Source organism: Geotrypetes seraphini, chromosome 6 (genome assembly GCF_902459505.1).
Source record: "Geotrypetes seraphini chromosome 6, aGeoSer1.1, whole genome shotgun sequence".
In the NCBI taxonomy this organism is placed as follows: domain Eukaryota; kingdom Metazoa; phylum Chordata; class Amphibia; order Gymnophiona; family Dermophiidae; genus Geotrypetes; species Geotrypetes seraphini.
The window spans coordinates 27,505,952-27,525,951 of NC_047089.1; the positions used below are offsets into that span (position 1 = coordinate 27,505,952).

A 20,000-nucleotide genomic window follows, 5' to 3' on the forward strand; every position below is an offset into this window, starting at 1 on the left:
CCGCCTAAGGCCCTTAGGCGAGCTTAGGCGTCTTGCGGGTTTCCCTAGGCTCCCGGAGGCACCTTCAATATAGGCGGCCTGCCTGGGGAGCATTTTTTTTAAAAACGTGCATCCCGATTGGCTGATTAGACAGCTGTAGGACGCCTACAGCTGCCTAAAATCGGGATGCACTTTGGAGAATCAGGCCTATAGTGTATTATTCTTCTCAGAAATTTGTTTTCTTTGATCCATTCGAGCTAGTGACCTTCCTGTCATTGTCTCGCCTGGAAAAAGAAAAGGAAGATAAGATCTAGCCCTAAGTAGAATTTTAAGTTTTTGTTCTTTCCTGAAATGAGGAAGAAGATTCTGGCCTTCAAAAACTAGTAAAAAATATAGCAAGTTAGTCCATTCTAATGTACATGAAAAAAAAATGATTGTACTCTATAAGGAACTTACCAGACCAAATATTATAAATAAAAGCTGTATCACGTCCGTATAGGCAACAGAGTACAGACCACCCAGCAAAGTGTATATTAAAACAATGACTGCAGAAATGATAATGGCTAAATCGCTCTGGACATCCAAAATGACACTCATGGTTGCTCCTGAAAATGAAATAAAATATAGATATTGCTAAAGAAATGCAAATAACGTTATGCAAACATTGTTACATATGCAGTGTGATTTAGCAAGTAGGAGGGCTCTAACTGGTTAAATTATGCTGACTAGCAGGCCAATTCTTAGTACTCCTATAATAAAGCACAGAAAAATAGCTCTCCAGTGCTCAAAGGAAATGATATTCAAATTATACGTGTGCTGTAAAAGCGAAAGCAAGGGGGAAGAAGGGAGATAGAGGATAGAGGGTATCTCAGGTCCACAGCAGGGAGCCCCTACCATTGGGAAGCTGTGAGCTTTTGGGCGCGCCCAGTGGTAGCAATGCCCCTGGCCGGTATCCTGATAAACCCCAGGAGCCACTGACCCCCCAAATTCTATAAATGCCTTCTAAAGTTGTACAAGTATATCAATGCACTTAGCCAATGCACACACACGCTGTAATTGAATAATAGGCCTAATTGGCATCGGTAATTGGCAATTGACACCTCATAATTGACATTAATTGGAAGTTGTGCATGTAACTTAGGCCTAGATTCACAAAGCGAACCAATCGTGTACTGATCGGTTCGCGACCCCTTTACGAGCAAATTTCCCTCCGGCCTGATTCACTTACCTCTCCAGCGATACGCTTCAAATGCGTGCATGCAAATGAGGTGAAACACATGCAAAGTAGGCAGGGACGCGATTCACAACACAATCGATCCGATCCGACTGGGCTGGCCGATCAACTGAAGAAGCGACTGCTGGGGACCAGTCGAAAACATCTTTCCTACTGGAAGCCCTGCCCTCTGTCCTGCAATCTGTCCTGCCTGCTTGTCCCGCATGCCGCCCTGCTCTGCACTGATGCACACTTAACTATAACGAAAACTTGACATAGGGCATTGTCTGCCTGGAGTCTTTCCTGACCCGCTTCCTAATCACCTGAGCGGCCTGGAGATTTCCAATGAATTTGTGGGGATGCGGAACCTCTTTCGCTCTGAGCTGAATGCCGCCCTGCTCTGCCCCAATCTTCCCTGAATCTCTCCTGCCCTTCCCCGGCCTGCGAGCCCGTGGTTTTAACCTGCGGGTTTAAAGCCACAGGCTCGCAGGGCTAAAAACAATAAAAAGTTCTTTCTTTATAGTGCTTCCTTGGCATGGTGTGCCCTAGTTCAGAAGGGTGCCATGCTGGCCTAATGAATTACCGTAGAACTGCTGCTGCAAAAGCACAGCCTGTTCAACAAAAGTTTAAAAAAAAAAAAAACAACAAAAAACGGCCCCGGCAGATGGTCTGTGCATGCGCGCGGATCTCACAACAGCAATCCGTGCAGACAGATGGAGGCGTTCCTCCGATTGCCCCCATCTGCATATTTGTTTTTACTGAATTCGTTGGGCCTGCCCGGATCAGGCCCAATCAGGTAGGTTAGTGAATCCGGCCCTTTCTAGGCACAATTCTATAAAAGTTTTGTGCCATTTCATGTGCGAGATGCTGAAAAGGGGCGTGGTTTTAAGTTATTCATAAGTTTCTAGAGTATGTGCCGATGTGTGCATAATTTAGGCCCGGTTTTCATTTTTTGATCCATCTTTAACAGATTAGAGGTCATTTGCTAACAGTTATCACGTAGTAACAAGTTTGGCGAGTGTTATTTTACGCACAGGGTCTTGCAATAATAACCCACGTTTCTAGAGCTAGCGCATGCTGTTAGAGAACGGCCCTTAAACTTCTTTCGTTGCCTGTTTCCAATCGATACTTGTATATTTCTTACCTAATGAGGCGAGAATAGCCGCAAACCAAAACACGTCTCCAATCAGTGATGGGAGGAAGAGAAGACCAGCCATTGTGTTGCCGTAAGCTTCCTGCAGAGGGTCCATCATCGTCATGTAGTTTTTGGATCTCATTGGCTTTACAAAGAAGATAGCAGCTGGCAAAATACAAAAGGCTTTGTCAGCAAACTGTCAGATCTTTTGGATAGACTTGCGAAGTGACTGATTTTTTTGTATATCACTTATTCCCATGCACTGATCAATATGATGCTCAAATCTTACAACCCACACATGCTTGATGCCATTTTTATTTGCTGAAATTAGGTGATTAGCTGCCCCTTGGATCCCCTTCTTCCACTTTACCCGTACCATTCCCGACTCTGTGACCCTTTCCAAGATGCCTCAGGGCCCTGCAAACTTTTCGGCGCGGTAGCACCCTGAACCCGGTGCCCCAGCCAGAAAGCATCTGGAAGTGTGCGGACGTCGACGCAATCATATCACGCGTATGTGTGACATCATCAAGTCGATGTCCGTGCATGAGCATGGGCCCTCCGGTCATGACCCTGAACCTGTCACTTCACCAATAGGGGATCCTGTAGGAGGGGAGGTGCAGGGAGAGGAGGAGAGACCGTAAAGTCTCACTGTGTCACAGAATTAACGCTAGGTTTTACTAAACAGCGTTAGAGGTTTTTAGTGTGGGCCAGTGAGGTAAATGCGCCGATGCTTATAAGAATTCTATGAGCATCAGAGCATTTAACCTCACTGGCCCGCACTAACCCCCTCATCTGCGAAACTGCGATAGCAGTTTTTAGTGCGGTGAGCTGCGCTGAAAGGCCCGCGCTGCTCCCGACGCTCATAGAGTTCCTACATTGAGAAAAATGACCATTTATCCCTACCCTCTATTTTAAATGGTCATTTTTCTCAGTGGAGGAGAGTAAACAGTGGAGTGCCGCGGGGGTCTGTACTGGACCGGTTCTATTTAACTTATTTATAAATGATTTGGAAATTGGAACGACGAGTGAGGTGATTAAATTTGCAGATGACACTAAAGTGTTCAAAGTTGTTAAAACGCAAGCGGATTGTCACAGGGAGCAGCGCAGGGTTTGAGCCCACAACATCAGGGTGCGGAGGTTGTAGCTCTAACCACTGTGCCACACTGTCCTCCAATACAATATCAGAAGTGAGCCAACTATAGAACAATGAAGTCATTGTGACATCACTGATGAGGTTGGCTTTTATTGGTGGAACAAGGCATTATGACATCAGGGAAAGAGATTGGGACTTGTATACCGCCTTTTTATGGTTTTTTACAATCACATGCAAAGTGGTTTATATACAAGTATTTCAAGCATTTCCACCAATCTGTCCCAGTGGACTCACAATCTATCTAATGTACCAGGGGCAGTAGAGGATTAAGTGACTTGCCCAGGGTCACAGGGAGCAGCACAGGGGTTGAGTCCACCACCTCAGGGTGCTGAGGCTATAGCTCTAACCACTTTGCCACACTGTCCTCCTACAGGAAAGTAGGGCTCACTTTCTTCATAGAACCTGTGTCACACCACCTCTCACTAAAGCCAACTACCCCAAACAAATAACCATAAGAACATAAGAGCTGCCATCTCCAGATCAGACCTTAGGTCCATCAAGTCCAGTGATCCGCTCACGCGGAGGCCCATCCAGGTGTAACCTGGCGAAAACTTAGTCACCCGTATCCTTCTATGCATCTTTTGAGGAGATGTACATCTAACTTGCCCTTAAATCCTAGAATGGTGGGTTCTGCAGCAATCTCCACCGGGAGAGCGTTCCAGGCATCCACCACTCGCTGTGTGAAGTAGAACTTCCTGGCATTTGTCCTGGGCTTGTCCCCCCCTCAGCTTCAGTCCATGACCTCTTGTCCTAGTCACATTTGACATCGTAAATAACTTTTTATCCTGCTCTATCTTGTCGATTCCTTTTATTATTTTAAAAGTCTCAATCAGATCCCCTCACAGTCTCCTCTTCTCTTTGAAAATGACCAAATATCTTTTTTTTTTTTGTAAGTTCTTGTTGTAATACTTCCTTGATAATTCTTTTGTAATCCGCCTTGAACTGCAAGGTAATGGCAGAATGGTGTCAGGTCAAAAGCGCGCCGGGACAAAGGCGCGCCCAGACAATTGAGTGCAGTACGCGCCGCCGCACCGCTCTAAATTACTGTTTTTAGTGCTCCGACGGGGGGGCGTGGGGAGGGAACCCCCCCCCACTTTACTTAATAGACATCGCGCCGCGTTGTAGAGGCATTGTGGGGGGGTGTGGGGGGTTGTAACCCCCCACATTTTACTGAAAACTTAACTTTTTCCCTGTTTTTAGGGAAAAAGTTCAATTTACAGTAAAATGTGGAGGGTTACAACCCCCCAAACCCCACATAACGCCGGCGCAATGTCTATTAAGTAAACTGGGGGGGTTCCCCAACAAAAACCCCCATCGGAGCCCCTAAAAACTGTAATTTAGAGCGGTGCGGCAGCGCGCGCTGCGCTCAATTGTCGGCGCGCGCTTTTGTCTTTCGCGCCGTTGTCTATGAACCTGGCAGAATAGAAATCCCTAATGTAATTTAATGTAACATAGGCATCCCCTGCTAAAGAATTAACCCCAAGAGCGTCTATTTTAAAAAAATTTATCCCACTTTTTCAAAGCAAAGCAAAACATTTAATGAAATATAGTAAATAAACACAAAATTGTGTGATCATTTACAATTTTAAACAAAGTTTAAGCAATAAAAACATTTGTGTAAATGCTCTGCTTCCAGTCACCATACAATGCACCTAATACTGCATACAATGGTGTACTGCGGGGTGCCAAATCTGTGAGTGCTAACCATATTGTAAAAAATACTTTACATTTTTTTTTAGGGGGCATTTGTTTTGGTCAAGGTAGGAGCCTGAGGTGTCTGAGCCAATCAGGGCCTTAGGCCCCTCTCTGTGCATCACATGATGCACAGGGAAGGGGCCTAAGGCCCAGTGTTGTCACGGGAGGAGCAGGAGGTGTAACTCCTGCTCCCAACTTCAAGGTATAGGGGGAGGGGGGCAGGGGAGGGGGGCATCCGGTGGCAGGAGGGAGTGGGCATCCCTCCTGCCTTTTTCTTCGGGGGAGGGGGAGGTGTTTCCAGGCAGAAGGGAGTAGGCATCCCTCCTATCGTTTTTTACAGGGGGAGGGAGGGACCCGGCAGGCGCCTTCGGGGCAGGAGGGAGTGGGCATCCCTACTGCCATCGTTTTAGGGTTCCAGAGGGATGGTGGCTCGGGAGTGCTAGAGGGGGGATGGAGGGGTTGCTTTTTTAATGGGACAGATGGGAGCACAGAACATCTGTTCCATTAAAAGAAGTAGAAGCCCTGACAGGAGGCTGCTTCCCCTTTCACTATTGTTAGGGCCCTGTTTTGTGCCAATTGCTCTCACCTCTGTGCAAATCATTTGCATGCAAGCTTGAGTGAATCAATTGCTGTTGGAAAATTAGCCAAGAATGACTGAGTTGCTATCTGTAGTGAATCTAGCCCTAAGTGACTTGCCTGGGGTCACAAGGAGCAGCACCGGGATTTGATCTCACAACCTCTGGGTTTAGAGGTGGCAGCTCAGCCAATGAGCCATAGCCTTTCCTGGATGAAAGGTGGGGGGGGGGGGGGGGGTAGAGGAAAAATGCTGGCCTACCATTAAGTCTACATTCCAAAATCATACTTCCTTCTCAGTGATCATCTGCCCTCAGGGCCAGTCTGTCGACTAGATTGTAAGCTCCATTCATTTTATTTATATAAGACTATATATAAATAGCCTTCCAAGCCTCAATTAGAAGAAGTTCGAGACCAGTGTTTCTCAACTGGGTCCTGGAGTACCCCCTTGCCAGTCAGGTTTTCAGGATATCCACATTGAATTTGCATAAACTTGATTTGCATATACTGCCTCCATTATATGCGAATGTCTTTCATGCATATTCATTGTGGATATCTTGAAAACCTGACTGGCATGGGGGTACTCCAGGACCGAGTGGCGAAATACTACTTTAGACCATTCATCTACAGCAGTGTCTCTCAAACTGTGTGCCATGGCACAGTGGTGTGTCCCAAAGAGATTCCGTGTGTGCCGCGAGAGATACCAGAATTTTAAAAATTTCCTTCATAAGTATACACTAGAATAGATAACATGTATGCCGTGTTCACAATCAAGGCTTTGTTACCGTTTGGATCGTCTTATCTTTGCAAACTTGGATTTTCAGTTGACATAAATTAAATTTAGAAAAAGAGAACAACTGTAGATGGTGATGAAATGCGGGTTTGCTTGTCGACTATCGAGCCACATTTGATTTAATCTGCACTCAAAAACAAGCATATTCATCACGTTGATTAGCAATTCTATTCTATCTACTTTAGTTTCAACGCTGTTACAATTACCCACACATAGCTTAAAGAACTTTAAATAAATAATTCTCAAATTTAATTTTTTCAAATATAATGTGCCGCAAAAACCATTTGCTCTGTTTAGCGTGCCGGAGCTAAAAAAGTTTCTCCGAGAATCTCATTAGAATCTCAGAGAGAGCGGGAGCCAGAAGGCCTTGAGCATGCACAGATGCTCAAAGCCCAGCAGAGATCTCCGGCAGGCAGCGGGCTCCTTCGGCACTGGCCAGTGGCATACCTAGGGTATGTGACACCTGGGGCCATCATTTTTTGACACCCCCAGCCCATCATTTTTTTTGACATCCCCCACCCCGCCCTTGGTACGCCACTGGCATATCCTGTGGTTTGGTGCTGCATGCTGGTGCCCGATCGCGGTAGGGGTTTGGGAGGGCGACGCCGGTTCTCAGGGGTGGGGGCTCGCACATCGACTCAACACTCAGTTTGCGAGAGTGTTTTGCTCATCTTGCAAAACACTCACAAACCGCGTTACTCGCATAAAATAGAATTTGACTATTTAGGGGGTTGGGGTTTTTTCAATATACTGTATATATTTACCAATTGAAAGGCCTAAAGTGAATCCAACTGGAGCTTGGACCCATGCCAGTCCCCCTCTTGGGAGATAAGTTATTTCAGCTGTACCATTGATATAGGCCCCACCGATCCATGTTGCTGTGAAATGAACAGGAAAAGGAGATTAGATTGATTTAGAAAAAGCTTCCCAGACCTGGCCCAGTGACCCCCATACCTGGATACCTGCAATGAATACACCTAAGTTTTCTTTGTATGTACTGGGTCTCCAGCAAATCTTATTCAGCACGGTCACCCTGAAAACTTTTAAATGCACATAGCAAGAAGTGCGGTAAGTGCATCAACGGACTACCACTCCCATTCAACGCCCCCCTCCCATACACGCGCACACCACCAAAACAGTGCCAGAAGCTTCCTGAAAGCAGCATGGACAGTCGCATCCCGATAAGTGTCACACGTTGGATAGCTTGCTGAAATTACATTGAAAAATAAGGGGTGCAATATGTCAGCCTTTGTTTCTTTTTTTTTTTTTTTTGTTAAAAAAAAATGTTACGGTCTAAAGCACAAAGAGGATTTATTTATATTTATTTATTTTAAAAAATTTCTACGCCGCCCAAGACCGAAGCGGTTTACAAAATAAACATACATAATCGTGTGTCCAAGTACATTGTCTACTCGCGCCTCCAAAGTTGTCTAACTTACTAAAACTAGCACCTGGCTGATAAGACTTCAATAAAAACAGATGATCAAAATCTGAAACATCGCTACCTAGTATTTATTTAGTTAGTTTTCTCTACCGTTCTCCCAGGGGAGCTCAGAACGGTTTACATGAATTTATTCAGGTACTCAAGCATTTTTCCCTGTCTGTCCTGGTGGGCTCACAATCTATTTAATGTACCTGGGGCAATGGGGGGATTAAGTGACTTGCCCAGGGTCACAAGGAGCAACATGGGTTTGAACCCACAACCCTAGGGTGCTGAGGCTGTAGCTTTAACCGCGGCACCACTCTAGAAATCAAAATGTAGGATCCAAGTCTGGTACAATGAAGCCATTGTGACATCACTGATGATGTGGCTCTTAGGCATTGGTGGAATGAGGCATTATGATGTCACAATACCAGCTCTGGTTATCAGAGGCTGAAACTTTTCACACTATTCATTTTTCTATACTATTATCCCAGGGGAGCTCAGAATGGTTTACATGAATTTATTCAGGGCGCTGGTCTTTGACCAGAAGGCTGCCACATGAGCGGACTGCTGGGCACGATGGACCCAGCAGTGGTAATTCTTATGTTCAAGCATTTTTCCCTCTCTGTTTCAGTGGGGCTCACAATCTATCTAACGTACCTGGGGCAAATGGGGGGATTAAGCGACTTGCCCAGGGTCACAAGGAGCAGCAGGGTGCTGAGGCTGTAGCTTTAACCACTGCGCCACACTCTCCCCTGCTTTCGCAAACAACTATGTTTTTAGTTGCTTCTTAAAAGGCATCTTGTCTTTACATAGCCTCAAATATCCCGGCAAAGCATTGCATTTCAGAGGACCTGCCACGGAAACGGCTGTTGCATGCGTCTTCTTGCAATGAGTTTCACCAAGCACTTCTGTCGACAGCCTTGCAGACTTACCGGTGGTGGTAAATAATCCGAGCAACATGCTCATTCTTCTGCTCCCCACAATGGCCAATTCAATCTGATTGCTTTTCTTCTCATCTTTTTTGGTTTTCCAGGCAGACCAGACACCAATGGCTAACGTTAATATAAAGAAAACAATCGCAGCTATCAGGGCAGGAGTGTTAAGAGCCATTTCCAGACGCTAGTGTGAAAAGTTTTACAGAAGCCTAGGAGTCTTGTGATTAGAAACTAATTTTTTTTTAATGTCAAGCAAGGTTCTTCAGAACAGCTTAGAAAAAACAATTTGCCCCAGGCCACAAGGCTTCAGATCCTCTTTCTCTGAGTCTGTCTCCTTCAGTGAACTAACAGTCACCCTCTTTTTGTGCAGACATAAAAGAGGATGGGAGTGGATCAATTTTTCACTCTGCCAAAAATGATAAAGACCAGGGGATGAAGTTACAGGGAAATACTTTTAAAACCAATAGGAGGAAATATTTTTTCACTCAGAGAATAGTTAAGCTCTGGAACGTATTGCCAAAGGTTGTGGTAAGAACAGATAGCTGGTTTTAAGAAAGGTTTGGACAAGTTCCTGGAGGAAAAGTGCATAGTCTGTTATTGAGTAAGACATGGGGGCAGCCACTGTTTGCCCTGGATCGGTATGTTGCTTGTCTCTGGGATTCTAGAATCTTGCTACTCTTTGGGGATTCTGTATGGAATGTTGCTACTGTTTGGGGTTCCGGAGTCATTTGTTACTCTTTGGGATTATGGAATCTTGCTATTCTTTAGGATTCTGAATGGAATGTTGCTACTCCTTGGGTTTTGGCCAGGTATTAGGGACCTGGATTGGCCACCGTGAGAACGGGCTACTGGGCTTGATGGACCATTGGTCTGACCCAATAAGGCTGTTCTTATGTTCTAAGGGTTCATAGACAACCCCATGAAAGACAAAGACACGCGCGCTGACAACTGAGCACAAGACGGAGGCGCACGCCAAAGAAAATTACAATTTTTAGGGGCTCTGACGGGGGTTTTTGTTGGGGAGCCCCCCCCAGTTTACTTAATAGAGATCGCGCCGGTGTTATGGGGGGTTTGGGGGGTTGTAACCCTCCACATTTTACTGTAAACTTAACTTTTTCCCTAAAAACAGGGAAAAAGTGAAGTTTTCAGTAAAATGTGGGGGGTTACAACCCCCAAACCCCCCACAATGCCCCCACAATGCCCCCACAATGCGGCGCGATCTCTATTAAGTAAAGTGGGGGGGTTCCCCCCATGCCCCCCCTTCGGAGCCCTAAAAACAGTAATTTTCTGCGGCGCGCACCTCCAAGCTGCGCTCAATTGTCTGCACACGCCTTTGTCCCGGCACGCTTTTGACCTGACACCGTAATAAACATATTTATTAACTGCCTTTATAAAGAGATCCACAAATATTTATTCTAATTTTTTATACACCACCTGCAAGTATTTTCTGTTCCTGGAGGGCTCATGATTTAGACCAGCGTATCGCAAACTGTGTGCCCCGACAGATTCCAGGTGTGCCGCAAGATGCTGGAGATGGGGAGAGGCACCAGCTGACTGCTTGCAGGACTCTTTCTCCTTAGTCACTATTCCTGTGGCAGCAACTTCCAATACTAATATAGTCTGGTTTGAATTCTAGGTTGTGGTGGCAAGCTTAAACTGCTAGCTGCATTCCTACACACTTCTTTATATCAAAGGCAGTAGGAGAGCTGAACAAAATACCTTCTAATGTTCCTCCTATCAGGTTCCATTTTCATTCTTCTACTGGAATTGTTCCTTTTCTTCCAGGCTGATTGACCCATGGCATGCCTTTATCATAATAGTGTGTCCAATAAAAGCATACTGCCTTATATAGATCACTATGGCCAGGTCGTGCTGCGTCCAGGTAAATGGAACCATTTCAGCCATTGGGCTGTGGCTTTCTTCATGATGGCTGAAATGTCGGTTTCACTTACCCAAACAGTGGCAATGGTCCGCTGTGGAAGCCTAAGAGAACAAATAAGGTGGCCAAACAGGTTGAAAAGGTGATGGCGAAAGCTAGAAGGATGCTAGCTTGCACAGGGAGAGGTATGGCCAGTAAGAAAAAGGAGGCATTGATGCCCCTGTACAAGACTCTGGTGAGACCTCACTTAGAATATTGTGTACAATTCTGGAGGCCGCACCTTCAAAAAGATATAAAAAGGATGGAGTCGGTCCAGAGGAAGGCTACTAAAATGGTGCATGGTCTTCGTCTTAAGGCATAGGGGGACAGACTTAAAAATCTCAATTTGCATACTTTGGAGGAAAGGCGGGAGAGGGGAGATATGATAGAGACGTTTAAATACCTATGTGATGTAAATGCGCATGAGTCGAGTCTCTTTCATTTGAAAGGAAACTCTGCAATGAGAGGGCATAGGATGAAGATAAGAGGTGATAGGCTCCGGAGTAATCTGAGGAAATACTTTTTTACGGAAAGAGTGGTAGATGCGTGGAACAGTCTCCCAGAAGAGGTGGTGGAGACAGAGACTGTGTCTGAATTCAAGAGGGCCTGGGATAGGCACGTGGGATCTCTTAGAGAGAGGAAGAGATAATGGTTACTGCGGATGGGCATCTCTATGACCTCACAATGCAGGTACACAGAGCCTTAGCCTATAGGAAGAGGAGATGCAAATGTTAAGAGCCTTAGCCAATAGGGAGCGGAGGAGATAATGGTTACTGTGGATGGGCCATTTGGCCTTTATCTTCCATCATGTTTCTATTTTTCTATCAGCTCGACATTCAAAGCAACTTAACTGGCCAGAAAAGGCTCCTTGATATGCTTTTTCGCCAGCTTCAAACACAGAAATCCAATGCTGAAGTCCAGACTCGGCCTGGTATTGAATTTCCATGCCATGACACCGACAGCTAAATATTGACCTCCACGGGGAAAACGGGATAGAAAACAAATGAACCCCCCTCTTTTACGAACACTTAGCGCGGGCTTCAGCGCGGGCAGCGGCAGTCACTGCTCCGACATGCATAGGAATTCTATGAGCGTTGGAGCAGTTGAGGCCGCTGCTGGGCTAGAACCCACGCTACGCGTTTGTAAAATATGGAGTAAATAAATAGATAAGTAATGTTTTGTTTTTATTGATTATATCCTTTATTTCTACATTAGTACTAATAACAAGATCACGGAAAAACAACTGATTTCCCTAGGCACGCACTGTAATAATAATAATAATGATAATTTTATTTTTTTATACCGCCTAACCAGCAGTTCATAGCGGTTTACACAATAGATACTCAGCATACAATATAATAATAACATCATACATAATAAAATTGTAAGTAACTAATACAAGCATTAAAACTAATGAATAAGGAAAACACAATATAAATTAAAATAAGTATAGATAAAAAGATTAAGGGGGTCCTTTTATCAAGCCGCGCTAGCGGGGTTAGCGCGTCGGACATTTCATCACACGCTAACCCCCGCAGCCGGCTAAAAAACTAACGCTTGCTCAATGCAGGCATTAGCGGCTAGCGCAGCAAGCGTTTTAATGCGTGGTATTACGCGTGTTAAACCCCTACCGCAGCTTGATAAAAGGATCCCTAAAAGTACATTATAACTACATCTATATATATATAATCGGAGGTATGTATGTGTGTATGTATGTGCCGCGATCACGCAAAAACGGCTTGACCGATTTGAACGAAACTTGGTATGCAGATCCCTCACTACCTGGGGTGATATGTTCTGGGGGTCTCGCGGCCCACCTGCACACGTGGGCGGAGCTACAAACAGAAAATCAGATTTCACCCATTCATGTCAATGGAAAAAAATGGAAAAAGCTGCCATTCTCACAGTAATTCCAACTATAAAACACTTTCAATGACACTATAACCACTAGGGACATCGTTTCTATTCTACCACGGACACCATACATATAGAGTTTGTATGTTCTAACTTTTCGTCAAACTCTGCCTGTCATCCCAAAGTCAACACCAGCTGATGAGATACATGCATGTTTAAAACATTCATTTCTGTGGAGACTTGGAGACAAATAACTTTAAAACAAAACATGAGAGTAGATTTGGGGGATGAAAGTGCGCTAATTTTCTCAAACCAACTACTCGAAATTGGAGAAGGTAGATTACCAGTTGAGTCTTCTGGCACAATAAAATTGGCTTATAATTTTTGTAATCTGGTGTCATCAGTTGCAGAGCTAATAGATGCAGTCTATCCAGCAGTTAAAGAAAACTATATCAATTTTAACTGGTTGCGAGAGAGGGCCATTCTTGCTGCTAAAAATGAAGATGTCCATAGAATAAACAATCAAATACTTGCCATGTTACCAGGCGCAGTCACTGAATACAACTCTACTGATACAGTGGTAGATGCTGATGAGGTCATCAATTTCCCAACAGAATTCCTAAACTCACTTGATCCAGCTGGATTACCACCACATCGTCTTTTACTTAAAGTGGGATCTCCAGTTATTTTACTTCGCAACCTTGACCCACCAAAACTTTGCAATGGCACAAGGCTTTGTGTAAAGAGGTTACTGGCCAATGTAATTGAAGCAACTATCTTAACCGGAAAGGGACAAGGTGAAACCGTATTTATCCCGCGGATACCACTTATTCCAACAGATCTTCCTTTTCAGTTTAAGAGATTGCAAATTCCAGTGAGACTTGCATTCTCTATCACAATCAACAAATCACAGGGACAGACTATTACATACTGTGGAGTGGATTTAAGATCCCCCTGTTTTTCCCATGGACAACTCTATGTTGCTTGCTCAAGGGTGGGTTCACCCAAGAATTTATATGTTCTTGCTCCTGGAGGTGAAACTAAAATTGTTGTTTATAATCAAGTTTTGTGTTAGTTGTATTGTATTCATTTTGTCAAATATTTCACATTATAATTTGAATATTGTACTTTTTATAAAGCTGTAAAAAAATAATTTCATTCACCACTATAAAGTATCTTTATTTGAATCCATTTACAGTGTTATTGCTATAATTAAATACCCGTGCAACGCCGGGTGATAATATAGTGATAATATAAAAATCAATAATGTATATATAATAATATGTAAGTTTGGCTAAGAAAAGCATTAAAAGTTTCCGCATTAGGTTTTCCTTCAAGAAAAAAAATAAATAATGTGCTGAGCCTAGAAGCATGTGAAGATAAAGTGACACGGCTGAGTCACACAGAGAGTCAGGGGTGATGAGAATCATTAACTTACATCCCATGACTTCTCCTAAACTACAGTTTAATGCTATGACTACAGGACTAGTTTCTGACCCCCAAAGCAGAAGGAAAGTCACTGAAGTGCAATAAGCTTTTGCACTTGCCACGAATTATGTGCAACCGTGCATCTGAAAAGCCCTTTCCGCCTGCCTTTTTGTAGGTAGTAAAGGCTCCTGTGTGTCTTTACTAGAGAATGACACGGGGATAAATTTTTCCCCATCCCCGTGGGGACTCCTTTTCCTGTCCCATCCCCGCGAGTTCTTTTCCTGTCCCTGCTCCATCCCTGCAAGCTCCGTTCTCATCTGCACAAGCCTCAAACACTTTAAAGTTATAAGTGTTTGAAGCTTGTGCGGTTAAGGCAGAGCTTACAGGAATGCGACAAAACTCACTGGGACGGGGAGAAATTTGTCCCTGTGTCATTCTCTAGTCTTTACCACAGCGCACCAGTTCATTGCGGGTACACATGCCCACAACACACCCCCTTCCTCCACCCATCTCGGCCCACAGCCGTGGTAGCTCTTACCACCATGGTAAATCGTTCAGTTTTTCAAAGTATCACATGAAGAAAAATTTACAGTGTAAGTATATACTGGATATATAATAACAGACACACACAAATGAGTTTAATTAAAAGTTTAAAACGTGTGAGAGAAAAACAATTGGCATCACTGCTCTTATTTCAAATTTCTTCTAACAAACCCTCTTCCAAAGTATAAATATTGAGATCTTTGTCCCTGCACACCTTATGATGAAGCCTACCACCATTTTAATAGCTTTCCTCTGGACAGACTCCATCTTGTTGATATCTTTTTGAAGGTGCGGCCTCCAGAATTGTACCCAACATTCTAAGTGAGGTCTCACTAGAGTCTTATGCAGGGGCATCAATACCTCTTTTTTTCCCTACTAGCCATTCTAGCTTTCTTAGTACCCTTCATGCTTCTACATTTTGTTTGTACTTTTTATATTGTCCCTTCTCTACAGGGCTCTGCTAGCGCTGTGTCTCTCTTGCCCCATTTCTTTAGTGGTAGATCATTTTTCTGGTTTCTCCATCTCTTCTACTGGTTTGATTCTGGATTCTGTATCCTTTCATCTCTTTGAAAACAAAAACAAAAAAACTGTGGATATGGATGTTCTGGAGATAATTTATTATACACTGACATATAAAACCATGAAAATTCAATGAAAAAAGTACAATGATAAAAAATCCAATGGTAAAAATCCAACCGGACCCTACACGGTCCGTGTTTCAGCGAACACGCCTTCCTCAGGGGTCCAATGGTTTGCAAATTCACATATAAAGAATTGGATTGAAAACAGTCCAAGCTGAAGTAGCAAAAAAAAACCAACAAAAAACGCTTTATATGTGAGGTTGCAAACCATTGGACCCCTGAGGAAGGCATGTTCGCTGAAACACGGACCGTGTAGGGTCCGGTTGGATCTTTGTCACTGTATTTTTTATCATTGTACTTTTTTCATTGAATTTTCATGTTTTTATATGTCAATGTGTAATAAATTATCTCCAGAACATCTGTATCCACAATTTTTTGTTTTCATTGGTGAATTGTTTTCACTGTGGATCATTGGGTCTCCCCATTTTTCTTTGTTGTGTCCTTTCATCTTGTTTCCATAGCATTTTGTTACTTCTGTACTCTCCTCATTTTCTCTGCTATTCATTCTAATCATTTCTTCTGTGCACTTTTGTAAATTTCTTGTTTCACTGTGTGCATATTTGTTGCAATATCTCCCTCTGCTATATCTTCCTTTCTTTCCTCTATCTGTCCATCCAGAACATACTTTCATTTGAAACGCCAACAAAGTCCACATAGAGAAACAAGTGTATGTACTATTCACTAATGCTGGTTGAAATAACATAAGGCAGAATACAAATACATTTTATTTTTTATTTTATTTTATTTTTAATTCTTTATTCATTTTCAAATTTACAATAAGTGTAACAATATATCCAAACAAATTAACAATAAATATAACACTTAGTAATCAGGAATAGTCAATACATTTTAAATAAATGAAATCAATGTTTTTCACTCAGTTTTTCTTCTCCAATATACTAGAATCCACTGCAGAACTTTTTTCAACCTTTCAAAGTCCTTTAGATCATTGTAGTCTTATTAAAATGTTTATTTTCTTATTTTTCTCATCTATTCTCTATTTTATTTCTTCATTACTCTACTAATTGTCATTTTTCCAGGTACTTTAGTTAGATTGTGAGCCTTCGGGACAGTAAGGGAATTTCTAAGCAGTGGCGTACCTAGGGTATGTGGCACCCGGGGCCCATCATTTTTTGACACCCCCCCCCCCCCCCATGTAAAATTTTTTTTTTTTTTTTTGCAATAACCATGAAATGGAATAAATGGTCAGAATAGAAACAGGCAGTGAAAATTTTCTTTTATTGAACCTCATATATGTATGGAGCGCTGGTCTAGGACATGGCAACTCAACTTCAATGCCAAAAAATGCAAAATTATGCACCTGGGCAGCCAAAATCCATGCAAGTCTTATACCCTTAATGGCGAGATCCTAGCAAAAACGGTAGCAGAACGAGACTTGGGGGTAATCGTCAGTGAGGACATGAAGTCTGCCAATCAAGTGGAGCAGGCTTCATCCAAGGCAAGACAAATAATGGGTTGCATACGAAGGGGTTTCGTCAGCCGTAAGGAGGAAGTCATTATGCCATTGTATAGATCCATGGTAAGGCCCCACCTGGAATACTGTGTGCAATTTTGGAGGCCACATTATCGCAAGGATGTGCTGAGACTGGAGTCGGTGCAGAGAATGGCCACCCGGATGGTCTCGGGACTCAAGGATCTTCCATATGAAGAACGGCTTGACAAATTACAGCTATACTCGCTCGAGGAGCGCAGAGAGAGGGGAGACATGATCGAGACGTTCAAGTATCTTACGGGCCGCATCGAGGCGGAGGAAGATATCTTCTTTTTCAAGGGTCCCACGACAACAAGAGGGCATCCGTGGAAAATCAGGGGCGGGAAACTGCGAGGTGACACCAGGAAATTCTTTTTCACTGAAAGAGTGGTTGATCGCTGGAATAGTCTTCCACTACAGGTGATTGAGGCCAGCAGTGTGCCTGATTTTAAGGCCAAATGGGATAGACACGTGGGATCTATTCACAGAGAAAGGTAGGGGAGGGTCATTAGGGTGGGCAGACTAGATGGGCCGTGGCCCTTATCTGCCGTCTATTTCTATGTTTCTATGTTTCTAACTATTATTCCAAACATAACATAACATAAATTATGTCTGAATTGTCATGACATCAGAAGTACATATGGAGTAGTTGCAGGTGATGCTTGGGACAGTTCTGATTATGTTAGTTCGGTTTTATGTGTTTTTTGAATAGAAGGGTTTTTATTTCTTTTTTGAAGGTTTTGTAGTTTGTGGTCGAGGTCAATAGGTTGTAGAGTTGGGGGTCAAGTGTTGCAGCTCGAATGGCTAGGAGGTTGTCAAACAGTTTTTTTCTTTTGACGTTTTTGGTTGGAGGGTGTGTGAATGGTGCATGAGTTCTCCTATGTCTGTTTGAAGTGGATTGAATTATTTAGCTGAAGAAATTAGTTACCCCCCCATTCCACACACAATAATTCTCTTCCATTTTTGTTCCCATTATAAAAAAACACTGATAAGTTCCCAGGAAAAAAATACATTAAAATAAGAAGTGAAAATAAAGGCCCCTACAGATGAGAACATAACATAAGAATAGCCTAACTGGGTCACACCAATGGTCCATCATGCCCAGTAGCCCATTCTCATGGTAGCCAATAGTGCTGCCCGATTCAGAGAAAAATATTTCATTCGATTCGATTCACCCTGTTGAATCGATTTTTCGATTCGATTCACTGTTAATGACACAGCTTTTTAAGTTTAAACAAAGTACAACAATAAATTTCACAACAACAATAAATTTCACAAAGTACTTAAAAAAAAAAATCACATTTTTCCTCTAAAGCAGTTCTGGAGACATTTGCTTGAACAGTCTTTTTTCCCAGTCCATAAGCAAGCAATATGAAAAAGATTTCCTTAATTATCTACTCAAACATTTTTGCTATTTACTTTCATTGTACCTAGACTATTATTCAGTAGAAAAAATTTAGTTTGTTCAATCAAGCAGAACATTCACTCATAGAAGTCCAATGTCCACACAGGATTTGATTGAACAAACCAAATTTTTCTACTGAATAATAGTTTAGGTATACTGAATAGCAAAAATGTTAAAGCCACACAGAAAAGCAGTAAAAGTCAATAGGTTCTCCAAGTGGGAACAACCTGATGTCTCAACACTTGAGGAAAAGACCACGTAATAATGTTTATAAGATAAATCATATAAATGATTATACTGAAGCAGGGTGTCCTCAGCGTGAGAGGTAAGCGAGAGGAGAGAATTCTCCAGCACTTTACACAATAAGGCACAGGTTAATCACCCTCTGCCTGCAGTGCACACCATCATAGGACACCTCAGGTATGCTCAAATTAATCAATGTGATAAATTAAACAGTGATAAACAATTGGTCAATCACAAGAGTGCAAGATCAAACAGGTTGTTCCCACTCAGAGAACCTATTGACTTTACTGCTTTTCTGTGTGAGTAGATAATTAAGCAAATTTCTGATAGCCTACAGAACTGATTCTCACCTTCCATCCCCAGCCCCCAAGACTTACCAGACCCCCCCTGCCGATGTATTTACTTACTGCCTGAACTGGATATTAAATCGTGGGGAAGAGAGGAGAAATGCGGGGAAAGAGCCAGCCAAAACTAGTATTTGTTGCTGCTGAGTGCACCAATCCAGGGCAAGCAGACGCTTCCCCCATGTCTTAACAACAGACAATGGACTTTTCCTCCAGGAATTTGTCCAAACCTTTCTTAAAACCAGCTACACTATCTACTTTTAACATAACTTCTGGCCACTTCATTTTTAAGCTTAGATCTTTCCTTCCAAACAGAGACCTTGCTAGATGTCAAATACAGCACAAGGTAACTTCACACGGACTTAACTGTGCAGGAAATGAATCTCCTCATACACCCACCATATAGTGCAAAAATGTGCAAAGGTCTGTTTTTTTCTTTCGATCACTACATAGCCTAATGCCACACAAGCAGCGCTGTTACAAACATATTCTGAAGGTCAATGCTAAGGTTGACAAAGTTTCCTTCCTTGGACCAGAAGGAGATACTGACAAACCACTGGAAGAGATTCTAAAACAACTACCCAGAAATAACACCCAAAGACCCACTCAGTGTGTGAACCAGTTGAGTGGAGTGGACTAACTGGGGGTGGAAATGGGCCCAGAGTTTGCTCAGCAGAATTTCCCAGACTACCTCTTCCTCTCAACACACTGACATGCTACCACCACCACCAACACTAGGAACACCTCACCGAGTATGCCAGCAATGCTTATAAACTTTATAAAACACATTATTATATTTTCTTATAAAGCATATATTTTAACTGAACTCAGCCTTGCCATTCACAAAAATAGAAAAGTTCCCATTTCAAGCTGTCTCATGTACACTTTTCAAATCTAACATATTGTAATCACAAAACAGAAAATAAAATTATTTTTTCTACCTTTTGTTCTCTGGTTAATATTCAAATCTTGTTGGTCCCAGGCTCTTGTTGTCTTGCTTGCCAGGGTCTCCTTTCTCCGTGCTAACCATCCGTCTGCCATCTCTGTCCTCCCCTTCCGTTTCCCTTCCCTCTCCCGGAGATCTGGCATCTTTCCTTTTTTTTGTCTCCATCCACAGATTCACCTTTTCTCAACTCCCCACCATCCCAGGATCCACCATCTCTCCCTTTCTGTTCCCAACTATCCTCCTATCCAGTATCTCTATCCCCCCTCCACACCATCCCCTGTTTC

General features: G+C 43.0%; 1 protein-coding gene across 1 annotated transcript in view; it reads right to left on the minus strand.

Annotated features, from left to right (window-relative positions):
- The window catches only part of LOC117362349 (high affinity choline transporter 1-like), a 41,449-nt gene extending 32,372 nt beyond the window's left edge, over positions 1-9,077 (minus strand). The window contains exons 1-4 of the mRNA XM_033948587.1: positions 8,900-9,077; positions 7,306-7,419; positions 2,337-2,492; positions 436-584 (exon numbers count right to left, since the gene is read on the minus strand). Coding sequence (XP_033804478.1) covers positions 436-584; positions 2,337-2,492; positions 7,306-7,419; positions 8,900-9,077 — 597 coding nt within the window. The remainder of the gene's footprint in view (positions 1-435; positions 585-2,336; positions 2,493-7,305; positions 7,420-8,899) is intronic.
- Between the last annotated feature and the right edge of the window lie 10,923 nt (positions 9,078-20,000).